At 39.6% G+C, this 19596-nt stretch overlaps 1 protein-coding gene across 8 annotated transcripts in view; it reads left to right on the forward strand.

Moving 5' to 3' along the window:
* CPQ (carboxypeptidase Q) overlaps nucleotides 1-19596 on the forward strand; it is a 192050-nt gene that overhangs the window by 92757 nt on the left and 79697 nt on the right. For all 8 annotated transcript variants that reach the window (XM_035546181.2, XM_035546183.2, XM_035546184.2 and 5 more), the window contains exon 5: nucleotides 7321-7432. In XM_035546181.2, the coding sequence (XP_035402074.1) occupies nucleotides 7321-7432 (112 nt within the window). The remainder of the gene's footprint in view (nucleotides 1-7320; nucleotides 7433-19596) is intronic.

Genomic DNA, 19596 nt, shown 5'->3' on the forward strand with positions numbered 1-19596 from the left:
TTTGTGTGACTAAGTGAGTTGCTTCTGTTTCATGGGCAGATCTATCATTTAATCAGAAGCCTGGAAGTTAAGACTTACTACGCTGCCTATTAAGTAGAAAAGACAGTTTTTGTTTTAATCATTTTTTTTTTCTTTCTGAACTTCACTGTATCTTTAGGACTGTAAATTAGTTGAGACAGCAAGACTGATTATTTGAAAGCCATTTCTAATGTGCATGAAATCTAATAAAAGGAAATGTACAGTGAAGTCATATTATTTGGACACCAAAGCTAAAAACTAATTTGAAGAAATATTCTTATATACACGAAATAAAATCCACTAAATGTGGTAATGTTCCTGATTTACATTTAGAGCATGATTTAATCCAATTGCAGTCTAACTGGAGGCAGTTAGTGTTTTCTTAAAAGGCAAGTACAGAAACTCACAAATCTTTTTTCACATATTTGTAGCCCAAAACAATTATTTAGAAAATGGTCAGGGTAAACTTTCACAAAGACTTTTTATCAAGTAAGTGTGTTGGTTTTTTTTTGCAGCTGAACATCTCTGATACAGTTACATGTTTGAATTTAGCTCTTAAGTTGATGGAATTACACATGAAAGAATAGACTTCTGTTTAAACATAACTGGATATTTCTGGTAGTAATGAGCTATGCTTTTTAAAATAGAGTTTATATTCAAAAATATTCATATTATATATTTATATATCTAACCTCACATGTAAATTTAATTCTAATTCTGTGCCATATAGTGCTATGTTGCTGATGTGGACTCTGCTTTCGCAGTTTTTTCCTCCCATGCAGAGTTTGAAATAATTGCAGTATTGATAACAAATTCAGTGTCCCTGCAAATGCTATTTAAATAGTTATTGTTATTATGCTGTGCTTGAGAAGTTTCCTTCTAGTGGCTGCAGTGTCTCTGTTTTGGAAGAGCTGAGTTGGATTCCAGATGGGAAGATCAAGCCAGACAAATTTGCTGCAGTCTTTTAAGCAGATAGGATTAAAAGTGCTGATTTGTTTAGATTTAGGAAGGCCTTTGATGGAAAAGACAACAGACTGATTTACAGAATGTTACTGGATGATACAAATAAATATCTATCATAAATATTTTAAAACTTAAGGAATGTTGGCTCGTGTAAAGGAATGTGATTCTGCCTGGACATGAAGTACTGAGCAGGAATGGTAGATAATTCTTTAATTTGTCATTTGTTTTGCTGCTTGATTCGAAGGGGTGAGTTGAGGTTTGGGGTAGAATAGTGAAGAAAATGGGTCAGGGTAAAAGACCTAATTACACACCAAAATTTTATTCCATTAAGATGACAGATTTTTTTTTCTTCTTCTAAAAATGCAGAAGAGAATACAGTCTGCACACTAAGAATTACTTTGAAAGAGGCAGGTGACTGTGGACAGTGCTACCAGTTTTGCTATGTGGGTAAGCTGTAGAAAAACATACTGCTTGGTGTTGCCATTTTCCAGACCGCATTTGAAAGTGCTTCTGTAGATGATGCTAATACATTCTAGGACTGAGAGCCATGCCAGATTTACTACTTCAGTTTGCAAATTGGTGTATGTGAAGACTTTGTTTAATCATAGTTTTGAAGGCAAGGTAACCGTGATGGGCTTAAATTTAGGACTGCCAGCTGTTTTATTTGTCCATTAGTTAGGTACGTGATATGCTGTCTTCCTCTTTTCCCTTGTTCTCTCTCTGTTGTTAACACAGTGAAATGAAGAAAATCTTCAGATTCTTATAAACTGAAGCCATCTGGCAGTTCATAGTTGTTATACTGCCCAAATGGGCAGATTACTCAAGATGTACTCACTATACTTAGGAGCACAGGACTATATTACATAGTGGATTCCTCTATCTGAGAAGTTGGGATTAAGAATTTTCAAGTCGTGGTTTACTTAGTGTCAGAAATTTTGTTTTAGTCTGGGGAAAACAGAAAATAGTGAAGTGAGAAAATGTTTGTATGTGTGAAGAGTAACAAATGTCTGGGGAAGGAGAGAATTTATAGGCAATTTTTGGATTGGATTGAATTTAGAATACTAATTATTAACTGACTTCTGTCTTCCATTAATTTTAGTCCAAATATGGATCAACTATATGTGGTGTTCATATGTATAGGTTATGTATTGTACAGATACCCCATGCACTGAAAGGAGGTGATTCCTGCCGATAAAATATCCAGTCAAATAGTGTAAGACCTTATTGTGCTACACAGAGCTAATGATGGTCCTATTTAGAAGCAAACTGAAGAAGAAAGAACCACAGAAAAAAATTAATAAAAATGCTTCTCATGAGATTCCAGGTAATTCATCAACTGGGTTGGAACACCATAGACTTTGCCTGAGCAAACAACTAAATGGTGGCCATAGTTGGCTGAAAATGTAGACAAGCGGTTGAAAAGAACTTAAGTTACAGTCTAGACTGCTTCACTGTTTTAGTTTGAACTTCAGGCATACAGGCAGTTGGAGTTTGAATGTGTCTTGGCTAAAGACGTTTGATAAAGGTCCTACTTTATTAAAGGTCCTAGGACATTAACCTCTCTCCATGAAGTCTTCTTCACCCATGAAGGGCAAAGATGAATGATGGCTTCATTACTCTTCCATTACCATCTATCTACCTGAGTGGCATGAAATAACATTGAACGCTGGCTTTTACAACTTGATGCAAATATTATTCTAGATTGGAGTCCATGACTGAAAATGTTTCCTAACATTTATCATTTATCATCTCTAATGTTGCATAGAAAGAAGCCTTTGCTTCGTACCTGTAGAGGAGCAAGTGAGTTTACGGAGACTTAACTAGAAGTGAAATGGACTTTTCCTAAAACACCCTCTAACCAAGCAGAACTTAGTTCATCTACATTTTATGGAGTCATTATGTGACAAATTGAATAAGCATGTGTGAATACATATGGAATGGAAGATTAATTTTAGTGGCAAAAACCATCATGCTTAAAAGGATAACCCTGTGACATGTGCAGAAGTGTGTGAACAGGTGGTTCCTCTTTCTGATCTTATTTTTAAAACATAAAATACAAAAATACATAGTTTTATAAATATATAAAAAATAATGTAAATTTTAAAACATTTTAATATGCTTGATTGAAATGCTGGGCATGACTTAAAAGCAACCAGTGGTCATCATAATGTTAGTGCAGATGGCAATAGAATAATTCATCTTCTATTTGAAATGTTACCTGAAGTTTCACTTCTCCTGTTGCATCGTATCAGGACTGTGTCTATGGTCTTATTTTTTTAGCTGTGTCACTGCAGGAATGCCAAATCTGAAGTTGTCATGTGGCACGTAAGCTATCTTATCTTAATGTGTTTTTGGTTCATTTGTCAAATGTGTTTTGCTGTATTTTTGCTGTCTTATACAAATGCTTGTGGTTTCTCTGTATATTTAGAACAAATACTTACACTTACATATACTTACTTAAATTGCTTTGCAGTGATTACATTCTGTTGGCATGTGCTGACATTTTTATATGGGTGTTTTGTGCAAATGTAAGTCATTAGCCTGTGTGCAGATTTGGAGGTGAGAGCCACGTAACAGATTTGAAAGCAATGATAAAAATATAACAATCATATTTCCTTGTTCACTTAAACTGCCCTTCTTACTATTCCACATGTACATAGAATTATAATATTGTTTTAAATAATATGGTGGTTTAGCATGAATTTCAGAAATATTTCCATTCATTGTCCCAAATATATTTTATCTCCCTAAAGACCAAGATAAACACAGTGTTAGTGTTTTTGTTGTTTTGTGATTGTGTCTTATTTTAAGAATGTCTATGGCTAGCTATCAGCCAGATCACTGAAACTTTCATTTTAGTAGGTGCTGCAGAAACATGATCGTTAAAAAAACAACAGTTCAGCAAAAGCTTTCACATAGAAGTACATTGGTTGTATTTATGTAATTGCTCTTGGCATCCATTTAAGTCACTTTAAGTAAAAGTTCACCCATAAAATTATCTAACATTCTCAATCTACTTGAACCTTGATCTGTTTTGGTGTAACATTCTGGAGTTGGTAAAGATGCTTTGTGATTGGAGTCTGTAATCACAAACAGCTTTACACCACCTTCTTCTGATTCAAAATTTTCTGCTGTTGCAATATGTGGTGTGCACAGAAATAAGGAGTAATTCCCTATCAGACACTCATGTTGAGGTTGTTGCCAGGGAACAGCATTAGTGCCGTCTTCTTTCACTGCTAAAGTCAAGGCATTGTTTCTATTGTAAACTTGGTTCTCAATGAGTTTATAAACTTGATATAAATAGTTCACTTCAGCTTCAAGTTGCATTTCCCAGGAGAGTGAATAGTTATCTTTCTAAAACCAATTTTTGCTCTAAGTAAACAAACCACATGGCAACGTTTAAGTTGTGGAATAGACATCCTTTATACTGCAATTATCCTTTCACTCAAAGCCCTTTTCTTTTCTTTTCTTTTCTTTTCTTTTCTTTTCTTTTCTTTTCTTTTCTTTTCTTTTCTTTTCTTTTTTTTTCTCTTCTCTTCTCTTCTCTTCTCTTCTCTTCTCTTCTCTTCTCTTCTCTTCTCTTCTCTTCTCTTCTCTTCTTTCTTTTTTTTTCAGAGGACAACAGAGTCTGCAGCAGTTGGCTGCAGAATGCAGCATTCTTTGAGATTTGTCCTCCATGCATGTGTTGCAGTGGGGCTGCAGGTGTCACAAGCTCTCGAAGCATGGTTCATACGAGTGCTAGTGTGTGTGTGTGTGTGTGTGTGTGCTCTCAGTCCTCCTGTATAAGAAAACAAAAAGATCAATGAGTAACATAGTAAGCATAGCTGTTTTGCTTTCATTTCAGAAAGGTTTCTACCTTAAAAGCTGGCATGGCTTTTTTTAGATTATTTGGTTTGAAGATATGTTGCTATTGTGGAAGTGGCTGGCTACAGAGTTAAAACTTCTGCAGTGAAGTGTGCCTGAAAGTCCTGCTGTTTGCAGGCTTTCACTTGGGGCCTGGGGAGGATCATGGCACTACACTGGAGGAATACCTCCTGAGTAAATCTGAAGCTTTTGCAGAGGATCCTGCAGTGGAAATTCAAGCATGTTTGCAGGAGCAGAGGTTTTGGAATAAAGGCTGCAACCTGTCTGTCTGCTACCAAGAAAATTGTGGTGGGCTGCAAAGCAAACACATGTTTAGGCAAAGCTGGATAAGCACAAAAGAGAGTTGAAGCATCTGAGAAGGAAAGAGTAAGTCATTCTCAGATTTTGATCACAATGTTTTCCAGCTTCTAAAGCATCACACTTCTGTTTCTTATCATGCACACATTTATAAACATTTCATGATGCATTTTCTAAATATAAAGGGATGTGGTGCATTCGGATTAGAGCCATGGCAATACAGTAGATATGACTGTAATTCATCAAGGCCCTTGTTAAATACAAAGAGGAGTTTTAGCTGTTTTACCTGAGATTGCATTTAGTTGGATGAAAAAATGCCGTGATTTGATGAGCACATTTTTGTCTTGCTGCAGTCCGTGATCTGTTTGTGCATTATTTTTAATAACCAGTGAAAACTTACTGAGATATCTGTCATGTGAGGAGGAAAGTAGTTAGTTAGTTCCTTGCAATGTTAGCTGCACACTTAGCAGCATACGCTCTCACCCTCCGGGGCTGATAACAGGAAAAATTGTTCTCATTATCTGTGCTATAGTAGTTGTCCTGTGATGAATGAAAGCTAAGATGAAAAGCCAGGAGATTGTCATCCCTTAATTCTTTGGGGAACAGAAGGTAGCAGGAGGAGCAAGTGTTTTTCACCATCTTCTACGCCCCAAAACTCTGAGACCCTATTGACATCAGCTGACTGGGGAGCTGGAAATGTCCCTTCATATATGGCCAGTTCTGGGCAGGACACGGGTGTGTGCTCCAGGGTCTCCTTCAGTTTTTCCTCAGTGCTGAATTGTCATAGGATGGACACTTCTACAACATGCCACAAGTGCTCTTTGCTGGTGCCTGTTCTTCAAAGACTCAGGTGGAGTCTTCAAAGACTGGGTGCCTCAGGCCCAGCACCACCAGCCAGTCAAGGGAAGGGATTGTCCTGCTCTGCTCTGCGCTGTGCAGGCTCACCTCAAGCACTGTGTGCGGTTTTGGGAGTCACAATATAAGGACATAAAACTATTAGAGAGTGGCTACACAGATGGTGACGGGTCTAGAGGGCAAGGTGTATAAGAAGCGGCTGAGGTCCCTTGGTTTGTTCAGCCCAGAGCAGAGAAGGCTGAGGGGAGGCCTCATGGCGACCTGCAGCTCCCTCACGAGGGGAGCGGAGGAGCAGGTGCTGAGCTCTGCTCTCTGGGGACAGCGACAGGACCCGAGGGAACGGCATGGAGCTGGGACAGGGGAGGAAGGGTCAGGCTGGGTGTTAGGGAAAGGTTCTGCACCCCGAGGGTGGTCGGGCACTGGGACAGGCTCCCCAGAGCAGTGGTCACGGCACCGAGCCTGCTGGAGTTCAAGAAGCGTGTGGATAATGCTCTCAGCCATGTGGTCTGAATTTTGGGTAGTCCTGTGTGGAGCCAGGAGTTGGATTTGATGATCCTTGTGGGTCCCTTCTAACTCAAGACATTCTATCATTCTGTGATTCCGTGAGTTCTGGTATTGGTGTGATTCTGCTTGTCAACATTTCAAAAAGAGTTCAGAGTGTTTCTGGAGACACATACAGTGCTATCATCTACTGTAGTCACAAAAGTCTCTTCACAGAAATACCATCTGGGACTTGCTAGCATGTAGTTTTTAATTTAAAATTGCCTTATGACTAATGGAACTATAAAATACCTTGTCATTGTTGTAGCACATAGGGGATCCAGTAATAAATTAGAGGTCCTCTGTGGTAGGAGCCATAGATATATAATAAAGCAACAACCTCTGTCTGGGAACACTTCAGTATATGTTCATATTTCTTACATATGCACCCAGAAATAGGGCTAATCAAATTTCATACTTAAGGGCTTAAACAGTTCACGGCTGGAACGTGAAAGAAATTTTCCCCATTCTGCAATATGGTAGTCCTGGAGAGTATGGACTTCGTTAATGTACAACACAAAACTCTTCATTTAACGTTTTCTCACAGCATAGCTAGTTTGATTTAGGCAGTGGTTTGAGGCAGTAGGATGCATTTGGCCATCTCAGATTTATGTTCAGTGACTAGAGAACAATGTTTTAGTTTTATGTGAATGTTTTTTTTCCTCGTGTTTTGAACTAAAAAGTCAAATTTATGACAAAGTCATTAAAATGCATAAATGCTGAACTGACTTTTCTGATTTACTGTTTTCATATAGATATATTTTCTCATAATTGCTTTTCCAGATTGTATTGGTCAGTGGACATCTGGACAGCTGGGATGTTGGGCAGGGAGCTATGGATGACGGTGGTGGAGCATTTATATCATGGGAAGCATTATCACTCATTAAGGATCTGGGTAAATATTTAATTTAAAATATTTTTAATGCATTTCATTTCCAGAACATTTTGTGTGTTGTCTAAACTGGATTTTCTATTTTATCCATTCCTCTGAGAACAAATATTCATACTTAGTATAAATATTTTGCAAGTTCGTCTGTTAACCCCCTTCTTTCATCATAGGGGTCATCCAAAAGCAACACATCAGTCAGTGGTCTAGAAAGTACTTTGAGCCTGCATGGTCACCATTATCAGAGAATGAAAGCACAGTGTAAGATATAGTAACTAGGTAACATAGAAAGAAGTCAATCTTTTATTTTTTCTTAATGAATTCCTTCCTATTAAAGATGATGAAGCTTCGTGAAATCACATGAATATCAGCCTTCTGATATTTTTCTCTGCCTTTTAAGCAGCACTGTCTTTGAGCACATTCCTAAATCTTTCCCTATCTTACAAGTTGCTTTTCCAGTGGCTGCTCAGTTAATTTAATTCACACACTCTTACCTCACTCTTGATAACTTCTCATCTACATCTCTCTTGAGAACATGCATCTGTGACTGGATCCAGACCATGATGCTACCTCTTGACTTCTTTTTTTTTCACCTACATATAGGGATAATCATCAAAACTGAGTCTAAACTTAACAGAAATTCATATTTAAGAGTCCATTCCCCTTGAATGTTCTTCCTAAACAAATTTATATCCTGCCTAGACTTGTTCCACCAATTGTTGATAGATACAGCTAGACCATCAAGATGATGGGCTCTTAGGTTTGTATTTTAGGGCTGATTTCCTGATCATTCGCACTTCTTTTATGTTGCTGTGTTTGTGGGCATTGTTTTTTTTTTTTGGACTGTTACAGCTGATTTCTTTGTCAAGTTAATCCAGGACAGAGGAGGCTCACACTCGAGTTTCCTCACTACAAGGATATAGTTCTGTAAAATTTAACTTAACCACAGTGCCCTGTCAAAACATTTTGTCTCATCAAGTAATGTGATGGTATAGTTCCTCAGAGACTGGAGGGTGAGTGTGGCACAGCCATTGTAAAGGGGCTCCAAGGTCAGCTGTGGGAATGCAGTTCATCCCCAGCATCTCCCAGACTGTGGTCTACAGTCAGGTACTGCTGCCAGAGATCATCTAGACATTGACCTAATTGGCACTGTATTTAAATTAGTCATGAATGAAACATCCAGTTCATCTGCCTGTGTTCTCCATACACCTAGCCTCTCAAAATTTGGTCTGGCGTCCTGCTGTTCTTAGTCTGCTGTGTGATTTCTGATCTCTGAAGTGTGGATTCCAGTCTTACTCCTTGATCTGTAGTTTTTTGCTATTTTTACTTCCATATGGACTTTTGTCACTACACCCCTCAAAACTAGATCAAAACAGACTTCTTAGATTGTTGCATTGATATCCATGGATGCTTTCATCAGATGGAACCTGTTTTTCCTCATCATTCCTTTTTTCCAGAACTGTAACCTGTGGTCAATAGGAATGCTCTAAGTATTCCTTTAAAAAATAAAATCAGCTGCTGTTCCTGCTCTTGGCTCTGGCAGAGTTTAAATAAGAAACTAGCCTTTCCTGCTTCTAATCAGAAGGATTTGTGCACTTGAACAATCTCAGTGTTTCTTGAAGAGCTCTTTGTAGGCAAGCTCTGTTATGAGATTAGCCACTCTCATACTGCAGTGATGAACATCAGACATCTTTGCGTATTGCTGTTTCTTTATTTTGCATTATTTGAGCCCCTTATCTCTCGTTTTGCCAGCCTCAGAATAACTGGAATATCAGTATGTGACTGAAAACAAAATGCATGTGTTTTACTTTTTGTTCTTTAAAAGTGAACTAAAAAGGATTCTTCTACAGAAGAAACCAGGCCTACTCTTTCTTTTAGTGTTTTTAAATCTTTTTTTTTATGATTCTTGGGAAATTGCCTATGCTCCCTCCACCTCCAGGAAGAAAAGTTGTGTCTGTATTTGCTGATTCTATTCTATTCAGAACAAACTGTTTTGCGTCTCTTAAGGGCAAATTCATGGTGGCATTGTATAATTCGTATTCACTGGGTTTCCTTTCAGGCATGAATGAAATGCATCACTCTCTGCTTGTTCAAATATTTGGTTTCCTCTAGTAGTAGCTTGTGTGTTTGCTGTACAACCTGTGGTGAAATGCTGTTTTCTCAGCTGGGAAATGTCTGAGCCTTTGCTGATGCCCTCTGTTCTGGTTAGCTGTTGCGTCAAGCTTTTCTTGTTATACCAGTGTTCTGCAGGAAAATACAACTGGGAGAGAATATCTGGGTCATCCAATCTAACCTGTAGGTGTAACCACGTGGGATAGCGCCTTTCATCTTCTGTAGCAGTTTGGTTAGTGCAGATTTTATATCTTATGGTGCATATAAAATCTGACCCCAAAAAATGACAGCAAAGTGACTGATGTGCAGATTGTGTGAGAAGTTAATTAATTAGCTTTATCTACAGCCAATTCCATAAGTTGTATTTTCAGAGTGCGCTATTTCCAAGCATTGTCTCTTGAACTGTGGAGGCTTGGCTTCATATCCTTCTGGACCCCAATAAAGTTAGCGTCAGTTCATGCGTGGCATGGGAATAAGCCAGCTAAACGAGCTTGTCTGATGCACTTGTCAAATTTTTGGCTGTTTACTGGGACTCTTAAAGTCATGGTGCATTGCGTAGCCATGAAATCTGCGTCTGTGTGTTGTATAACTGATCTTAGAAATACAGATATGTGATCTGAAAGCTGAAGTGGACATTCTGAAATACAAATTTTACAGTATAAAACTTCTGTTACGTGTAGTGAGGACTACTGCTTCCATGTCTGCTGTAGCCCCTTGGTTCCATAAAAGCAAGATACCGCTACGCTATTTGAGCAAGTCTTTTCAGAGGTGATCTAATAGCACTGCATCATGATATCACTGTGACCCTCGGGCATGGCGAGTGGACACAAGTTCTGCCTGGTAATTTGGATTTTGGTAATTCCATTACTTGAAAAATGGTTGTAGTTGGAATAGTATTCTGTACTTTAACATAACCCCTCCCCAAACCGTTTAGTAGCTATTGGCGTAGGACCAAATACATGAAATTCATTTTAAAATCATTAAAATTATTGCTTAAATGTTTACATTTTAAGCGATGAAGTTTATTTTCTTGCTCTGGTTAAAAGTATTTAACAGGTTTTACTTTTATTTCTAAATAAATCAAGTACTGAATGTGTTAAGTTTTATATTTTCTGAATCTTCAGTGTTGGCTTTTATTTTTCTTTAATTGAGCTGACAGTTTCTGTGCTATATTCATATCTTTTTTTTCTTAATGGTGTTTTTGTAGATTTCCAGACACTGTAACAGTTAGCTGGATGTTCGCTGTAAGAACACACAACAGTAGCACAGTCTCAAGTAGCTTCACACAGAGACTTCAACACTTCAACTTTTTTGAGGGAAAAAATGGAACCTATTGCTTTTGGTAGGATTTTTTTTTTCCATTTCACGTGGATGTTGCTTCTTTTTGAGACTAAAGGAGTCAGCCTGGAGTCAGATGAAGAAGCATCTTCTGGGGGTGAGTTGTTCTGCGTCTTCCGCACCAACATGATGAGAACGGGCATCTTCTGGAGGTGCCTTTGTCTCTCGTCCTTTTCCAGAGAGAAAACACAGGCAGCAAATTCAGACTAAATGCCTACTTTTAGATGGATTACAATTCAACAAGGTGAATCTTGCTCTAAGTGGCTATTCCACAGCCACCCAATGCAGAAACTGAACCCCACATTTCTGTTCTGTGTGTTTGTAGCTTCACTCTCGAAAAAAAAAAAAGCTTTCTACAATGTACTGATAAATGTCTGCACTCATCTGTGCACATGTTGGTACCAGCACAGGTTGTAGGTATCTCCTGACCTGAGCGAACAGAAGCATTTCACGCAGTGCACCCAAACCAATTTCTGCTTGCTGTTGTGCCACGCTACGCTCTTCCCACTGCTTGCTTTGCTGGAAGCCAAACTCAGAAACATTCACCAACTAGTGGCCGTTCTGGCTAATGGTATCCAAATGGGTCTTTTCTCCCAGTAAACGCTGAAGTTCAATGAAGCACAAAGGAAAGAAAAATATGTACTTTTTTTCCTAGCACTCTTGAAGCTTATATACGCCACTGATGGGCAAGAACACTGGCAAGCTACTTCGTGGTTAATTTGCTCAAAAAACAAAGGTTAATTTGCTCAAAAAACAACATTTTCACAGAAGTTGTTTATGTGAAGAAAGATTAAAGTTTCAGTCAGTTGGTGCTCTTTATTCTTTTTTTATGGGAATAGAGACATCTTTAAAGGCGCCAGGGCGCCTTAGCTGGTCTGAACTGGAAAACTCCCTTTCCATCAGTGGGGCTGTGGCTGTTACGATTATCCGAGGACTTCTGATGCTTGAAAAAATGCCCTTCAATACTGCAGACAAGGTTTGCAAGGCAGTAAGCTTGTGCAACTGTGCTGCAGTTTGCCTGCAGCTGTGTCTGTCAGCTGCCGCCTTCCCCAGCCCTCCTCAGTTTTTAACCTTTTGATCAATTCTAACTACATTTGATAGAGGCATAGAAATATTTAGAATATGAAGTTCTGATACGTTCTTTGCAAATGAGTGATTGAGGAGAGATGGATGAGTGCCTTTCTGTCCCAGCTGAGGAAAAGGCAGGAAGAAACTCTGCTTTTATCCTTTTTTGAATGATGACAAATGCCTGTTTAATCAGCACACATATAGCTTTGGAGTAAGCACCAGGTCTTTTTTCTTGTGCCTCTGCCAGCAAGTTCTGTGGGGTAGTTGCAAATACTGCTACTGTTGTGAGAGCATTGTTTGGGGGTAATTTAGAGATAATGAGAAGGCACTGGGGGTATTTTGGGGAGAAGCAGCTGAGGGGTTCCTGTCTTTAAACAGATGTAATCCATAGGGTATTGCATGAGCTGTGATGTGGTGTGAAGGTATTTGGAAATTGTAGAAGAGACAGCACACAAGCAAGTTGGGGTTTTCTCGTTTTGCAGAACAACTCTGTTACTAATTACAGTCTCGAAACCTCAAACCCGTCCTGTTTTCAGGTTGGATTTATAATTTTCCAATTTTACATTTGCTAGTTCATGTGCAAAAAAAGGTGTCTTTGGAGATACCCAATGCCGTTTGCCTCAGCATTCTGATGGTAGAGTCATTACAGCTGTGGTGTCATTTGAAGCACAAGTTTTCTTGTCCCTGTGTCACATAAGGTTTACAAAAGAAGTTGGCTTTCCAGGTGAGGTGAAAGACTAGTTAAACAGCTATTCATAAAAAATTCCTATAAAATTACCCCAAGAATTATCTTGATGCCATATTGTACCTTTACCTAGCTCTACAGGTTGCACTGACAGCCTGTGGCACTCGGTCCCGCTGTGGATGGTGATTGCCTGTTTCTGTCCAGGATGAATTTCTGTTCCCTCACCATTTCAAGCCTTCTGCTGCCATGGAGGCCTTGCTCAGAACTAATACTTGCTGATGGCGTTTTTGAGCAAGAAGCAGGTGGCATGTATCCAGTGATTTCAGAGCTCTAGCCGTTGCTTTCTGTTTGCTCCTAATCTCGCCGTGTTCCTGCATCGCTTGGCCCAGGTAGGCAATTCCCACCCGAGGCCGCAGGTGGCCTCCCTGGGGAAAATGTGGGTGAAGCTCTCTGGCAAAGCCACCTTCTTCTCCAGCTCTGGAAACACGGGACTTTTATCCTTAAAAGGAAGCTCGGGGAACTGAATAACAAGAGTAACGGAGAAAAGCGTTTAGCAGGTGATCATATGGTGGTTTCCAAGCATAACATTTTATGCCCCTTAAATGCAGTAGAGAGCCCACTGGAGTGAGAGATGCAGTTGATTTTAGTTGATGAATTTCACTGCTTTCTTCTGAAAAACTTCAGATATTGTATCTGTTGTGTCTGTTTTTAATTGAAACAGCTGGAGCCAAATTTCAGTTTGTTTGTTTGGTTTTTTTTCCATTGATTGGAGTTGCTACTTGACACTACAGTCTAACTTACTTTCAGTCTCACCTCTGCTAACAGGGGAGGAATCAAATAGTCTTTTGATCACATCCTGAGTTTCTTCCAGCAACGTTTATGCAGAGGCTCTCCCTCCTTATTCAGAAATGTGCTTTCTGCCTTTACATGGCTGTGTTTGGGTCTCAACACTCCTTTGTTAGTCAGCTTGTGTTGTTCTCTGAAGCCCAGATGTGCACATGTCCACCACTGCTGCCCAGTCGTGTGTTTACCTGGTGCATCCTCAGAAGAAATCCATTGACTGTGCTGTGAATTTGCCAAATCACAAACATACCCTCAGCTCCTTGAACAGAAACATGTAAGGCATTGGGAGTTATCACTATCTAAGATCTTGCCCGTGTTGAAGTAGCTGGTAGAGACTTCATGAAAGGCACCTGCATTCCAAAGACAGCTATAATGATGGTTTGTGGCACAGAGTAAACGTTTCCCTCCTTCTGGTGTTGTCTCATGTGCACTGAGCTCATGTCCCGTCATGTCTGCATGGCACATGAGACCAGGAAGTCTCCTGCTAGGACTGGGCCTCCGAGTGCTTCTGGGAATCCTGGCTCTTCCATGTAAAAAATATTTGCTATGGGGAAGTGCCAGAGACAGCGAATACCAGGAGTCAAATAGATGAACCAGGCACATTTTCCTCTTCTGCAGGCTAGGGCAGGATGCACGATGCCGTCGCTGCTATAGCAGCCTGATGAAGGAAGGGTTATTGTTGACAAAGTCTAATCCCAGCCATCACACCTTTTACATGGCCTTCCTACATTCCTAGACTATGATATGTACGCACTCAAGAAAGGGAGAAATTTATGGTGATAGGTTCGGTGCATACTTCCCCCTCTTCCTCTCTTTACCAGTGTTAGAAGGAAATGGGAGTTTCCTGAGCTGACTTCCCTGTAGATGAAGACATGGATCTGGTACAACCAAATTTCTATTTCCTAGCATAAAGGCATAGAAAACTTAAGTGTTTTTAAAACAACACACGTAAGGATTTCAAGGTGCGACCTGAATTATATTTTATGTAACTCATAAGGAGTTGATTAGGCAGTTTTTTCCACCTTAAAACTTATTTTAAACAGAACTTCTAACTCTCCTCTGAGTTATACCCATGACTAATGTGACTCAAAAACCATAAGACAGATTTCGATTCAGTTCTCTGTAGTCTTTGTATGAAGTTACACTTCTCGATTCCAAATTCACTGGCTAATATATGAGGACTAAAGATACATTTTATTAAAAAAAATTATTGGAGTCATTCCTTTTCTGCTAGTTTAATTGAAGTCATATAACTGCGATTTTAACTTACTTTATAAAAATTTTGTTGAACTTGTTTTGGAATTTCCTGTAGCTCTGGTGGTGTAGTTGTTTGCTGTCTACAAGATATGTTGTGAAACATCGTTAAATGACTGCTTTTATAGTAGGCTTTTTTTTTTTTTCAGATTAGATATCCCTGATAGGAGCTCCTTGTTCTTACATTCTTTCCACTTCCCGAACGTTGCACATTTTATTCTGGCCTTCATATTTTGCAAATCTGTTAACTATACTTGATATGAAGTATGTGTGTATGCTGGTACACTACAACTACATTTAAACCTTGATTTCAACAAACAACTGAATGCATATTTGACAAATACTTAAATCTTCAATTTCCATAGTGAGTTGACATAGCAGGGGGGTGACAGCAGACATATAAAGTTGTTAATTGAGCAGTAAATTTAGGCTTACAGCTCTCCTTAACCATGTTGCCCTGTGTCCTGTGTACTGCTGCTACTCTGCAAGCTGTGATTTAGCCAGGAAATTCAAGTTCAAAAAGGTGCTTTATTTATCTATGAAAATCTTAAAGACCAGGTGACAGAAGCTATTGTGATTTTTTGTCCAAATCTGTAACTCCGCTGGCATGGTGCAATACTGAAATCCTTTCTGGATGAAGTCAGAGTCATCTTGTCCTTGCTGTCAGGTTTTCTTTCTTTTTTTTTTCTTTTTTTTTTCTTTTTTTTTTTCTTTTTTTTTTTTAAGGCGTATATTTTCCATATGGTGAGACAAGCGTGGTTGGTGCATTTTCTGAATCATCAGCTCTGAGGACAGTGTAGATGCTGCAACAGATTTGGGCTTCTGCCAGTACAAACAGAGGGACAGCAAAAGCAGAAGGTAGAGCCACAACACAGAAAAGGTCAAAACATGTTTTACGCTTGTAACACCAGAGAAAGAGAGGGAGAGAGGCCTGCATTGCCTTTTTAGCTCCAGAAGAATTTTATGAGATCTCTGAATACCTTTCAGGGGGGAGTTTTTTCCTAAAGAGGAAGAGGGTGCATTTTCAGGGTGTTTTCTTTTTAATGGGATGTGGAGGAAATGGCAGCAGCAGCAGAAGCAGTGTAGGGAATGGAAGAGTGCTCTGCTTTCATGTTCTGCTGGTAAACAGGCAAATAGAGGATTTATTTATTTATTTATTTGTTTTTGACGTGACTTTGACTTCACGACACTACACTAATTGGTTCTTTGTTGCAACATCCCAAGAATCCCAAGCACAGAAGAGCACATTTCTGTGCTCCTCTTCCGAGCTGTTTCTGAGCCATGCAGGGTGGTGGCTCGGAGGCAGGCACCTGGCGAGCGCTTGCTGCAGCAGCTCTGCCACCTCACCCAAATGCAGCACAATGTACGGAGCTCCAGGCTGAGGCACCCTCTTCTCCCCATCTCCACTGTTAGAAGGCTTAATATGTGTTATTTTTAGTTACTAGACTTGCAAATCATTTGCAGCTTTCCCCTCTAGTCTTGTATATACAGCTCCTTCCTTAACGTTTCCTCTTGGATATTACATCACTTTCTTAAAATAAATCTACCTAAAACTTCTCATGTTCTCCACCTTTATTCTTCTGTAAATCTGCCCTTCCTATTCTGTCATAAGCTTATACTTTCCTAAAAACAGAAAAAAATGCTTTGATTAATCCCAGATTTAATTAATGCTGCTTGCCTGCTCCTCTAGCTCTGTAAAACCCAGTCCTTTCCAGATATGAGCCCTGCCTCATATCCTGCTTGCCTTGCAGTTTCCACTCCCCCTCTTTTCAGAGGCTTGTCCAAAAAGCTTCTCCCATTCTGTGAGTGCGGCAGCTGTGTCCTCTTCCCACCCAAAGCACAACATCTGAGCCCTTCACTGGCATCAGTTGTGGTGGAGCTACTGGCCCTTACCTCCAGGCACTGTCTGGCTTGGCTTGTCTCATTTCCTACTTTCCAGTGTCCTGCCCATTTTCTGTCTTTTTCTTCTTGTGATTCCAAATCTCTTCTCCAGCTGACCCATGTACCTGTCAGACAGCCTGGCTTTCTCCCAGGCCTTGGAGACCTCATTTTTCTTTACTGCAGAACTTCAAGATGAACTGATTTATTCACTTGCCAGCATCCTGTCCAACCAACATCTTGTCCTCAGTACTACAAGCAAAACCTGTGCAACAGAACAAAGAAAAATCAAGTAGATTACATTATGCCTTTTTAATGAGAAAGCAAGGGCAGTTTCTCAAACAACAAGCTGTTGCCTTTCTTTAACTTTATGCTCACTAGAGAATTACAAATATATCATAATCATGGTTTACATAATACTAACATTTTTTAAAGTGTGCTTTGTCTTCTCAAAGCGTATAACTTTGATAGCATTAAGATTTTCTCTGTTAAATCAGTGTTTTTCACTCAATTTTGAAGAAAAAAAAAAAACTTCCTTTAAATGAAATGCCTGACTAGGATTTTTTAATGCAATGTCTAACTAGACAAACGCTTTCCAGCACAAAGAGTGATATTAGCACTCTTAATCATGGAAGATTTTTTTCTAATAACAGAATGAACGCACAAATCCTTCAGTTTTAAAATGAAAACTTCTTCATATTCAGAGGAAAAGTCTGGACATCCTAATTTGATTGCATTATCATTTACAATTTATAAAATGTATCTTTACATGTAGTGTTTGAAATTAGCCAGAGAAACAGGATGCTAAGGTGAAGAGAGTTTTCTCTAAAACAGGTCTTACCCATTCCACAGAATACAGAAATTAGGTAATAGTCTCTAAAATACTTGGGAATATTCAAATATTTGTCTTCTTTTTCAAAAGCTATCAGACCTCTCTCAGACAAGCAATAGTGATGGGTAGCAAATGTTAGGAATTTGTGTATTCTCAGCGTATTGGGACCTTAGGCTACATCTATAGCAGAGGCCAAAACTGCAGAGCAAGTGTGGACTCCTCCTGTGGAAATACTATGGAAAATAAGACTGCAACACCGAAACTGTGTACAATACATTAGAAGGAAAACCAGCTTAAAAAGTTATCATGGCTTGGTGAAAGTGACCTTACTTGATAGTTCACTTGAGGTCTAGACCGGAATAAGGAAAATTAAAACTAAAAGTATCAGTGGTATATAGAAGAGGCAGTGTAATGAGAATGCAACGAGAGCTAAAATATGTAACTTGCCATGAAGCCCAGCAGTTTAATTAAACCAGCAAATAAAGCATTTGCTGAGATTCTGGAAATTTCAGAAAATTGCCTGTTTCCCAATCTGTTAATGGTTGAAACACTTTAGCAGATCAAATCTAAAAGAAAATGAAAAAAACTCTGAATATTTGGCCAGATTAAAAAAAATTAACAGAGCATTACTAGATTGGAGAGGATTTTAATGATGCATAAAGGGACTGCTAGTGTGTTGTAAGCAAAACAGAGCAATTAAGAATGAGTATTGATACAGCTAATTTGACCCTAAAATATGTACCAGAAATTGCTTTTTTTTTTTTTTTTTCCTGAAGGCTGCCAGTAAAGTCACAAGAGACTTGGGAAATTTCCGTGTTAACTGCAACAAAGAAGGCATAGCAGGAGAGAGAACAGAGAAAGCAGGAAGCATAGCATGGGAGAAACTCAGACTGGCTGTGTTCACTGTGTTGTGTATCTTAGTCCTTTTTGTATATATACCCTTTTAAAGAAATTTCAGGCAACAGCTAATAATGCAGAAAAATAAGTAGCTCATGATGTTAAATACAGCAGTGGGACAGTTTTGGGGATGATATATCTGTATGTACCTCTCCATAGAAGCTCCTGAAGCAAATATATCAGCATCTTAGGCAGTATGAGACTAAGGGATCGGGTAGTGCAATTTTTTCTACTTTGTGACTCAGTTCAAGGCTTTGTTAGGCCATTTATGTGTGGTGTGGGGAGGGTAAAACTGGCAAAGCCCTAAAATACCTAATGGTTTTCATAGTTCCAGAGGGCATGGGGGGGTTACAGTCATTTTCCTTTGTACTGTATACCGATGAGCTTCAGTCCCATCTTTATACTGCTGAGGAGCTTCTCCTCTCTTCAGGTAATGCAACTTATTACAAATTGTCCTAAAAATCATTAGGGGTGGGAAATAAATGCAGCTCATATGTTGAAGAAATAGGAATAGGCTATAGAAATTCAAAACAAAAAGATAGTGTAGGCATGCATATACAGGCTTAGCCTGCTTTCCTATGTACAGGCATATCCTAATTGCAGCATATGTATTTTATCACTGAATACTGTATAAATGGAAATTAAAAATGTTTTACCTGTTAGTTTAGTAACATAGAATCATAGTATATAGGACCCGCAAGGATCGCTGAGTCCAACTCTTGGGTCTGCACAGAACCACCCAAAAATCAGGCCGTGTATCTGAGATCGTTGTCCAAATGCTTCTTGAACTCCGTCAGCTCGGTGCTGTGACCACAGTGAAGGATGCAGAACCTTTCCCTAACCCCCAGCCTGACCCTCCCCTGTCCCAGCTCCATGCCGTTCCCTCGGGTCCTGTCGCTGTCCCCAGAGAGCAGAGCTCAGCGCCTGCCCCTCCGCTCCCCTCGTGAGGGAGCTGCAGGCCGCCATGAGGCCTCCCCTCAGCCTGCTCTGCTCTGGGCTGAGCAAACCAAGCGACCTCAGCCGCTCCTCATACGTCTAGCCTCTAGACCCTTCACCATCTCTGTAGCCCTCTGTGGCCACTTTCTTATAGTTTTATGTCCTTATATTGTGACTCCCAAAACTGCACACAGTGCCCGAGGTAAGATTGCACCAGCACAGAGCAAAGCAGGACAATCTCTTTCCTCAACCCGCTGGTGGTGCTGGGCCTGAGGCACTCCACTACAATGCACATCCATTTGCAGTGTGCTAATATGCCTCTTGTAAGCT

The sequence above is a fragment of the Cygnus atratus genome, chromosome 2 (genome assembly GCF_013377495.2).
Source record: "Cygnus atratus isolate AKBS03 ecotype Queensland, Australia chromosome 2, CAtr_DNAZoo_HiC_assembly, whole genome shotgun sequence".
In the NCBI taxonomy this organism is placed as follows: Eukaryota; Metazoa; Chordata; class Aves; order Anseriformes; family Anatidae; genus Cygnus; species Cygnus atratus.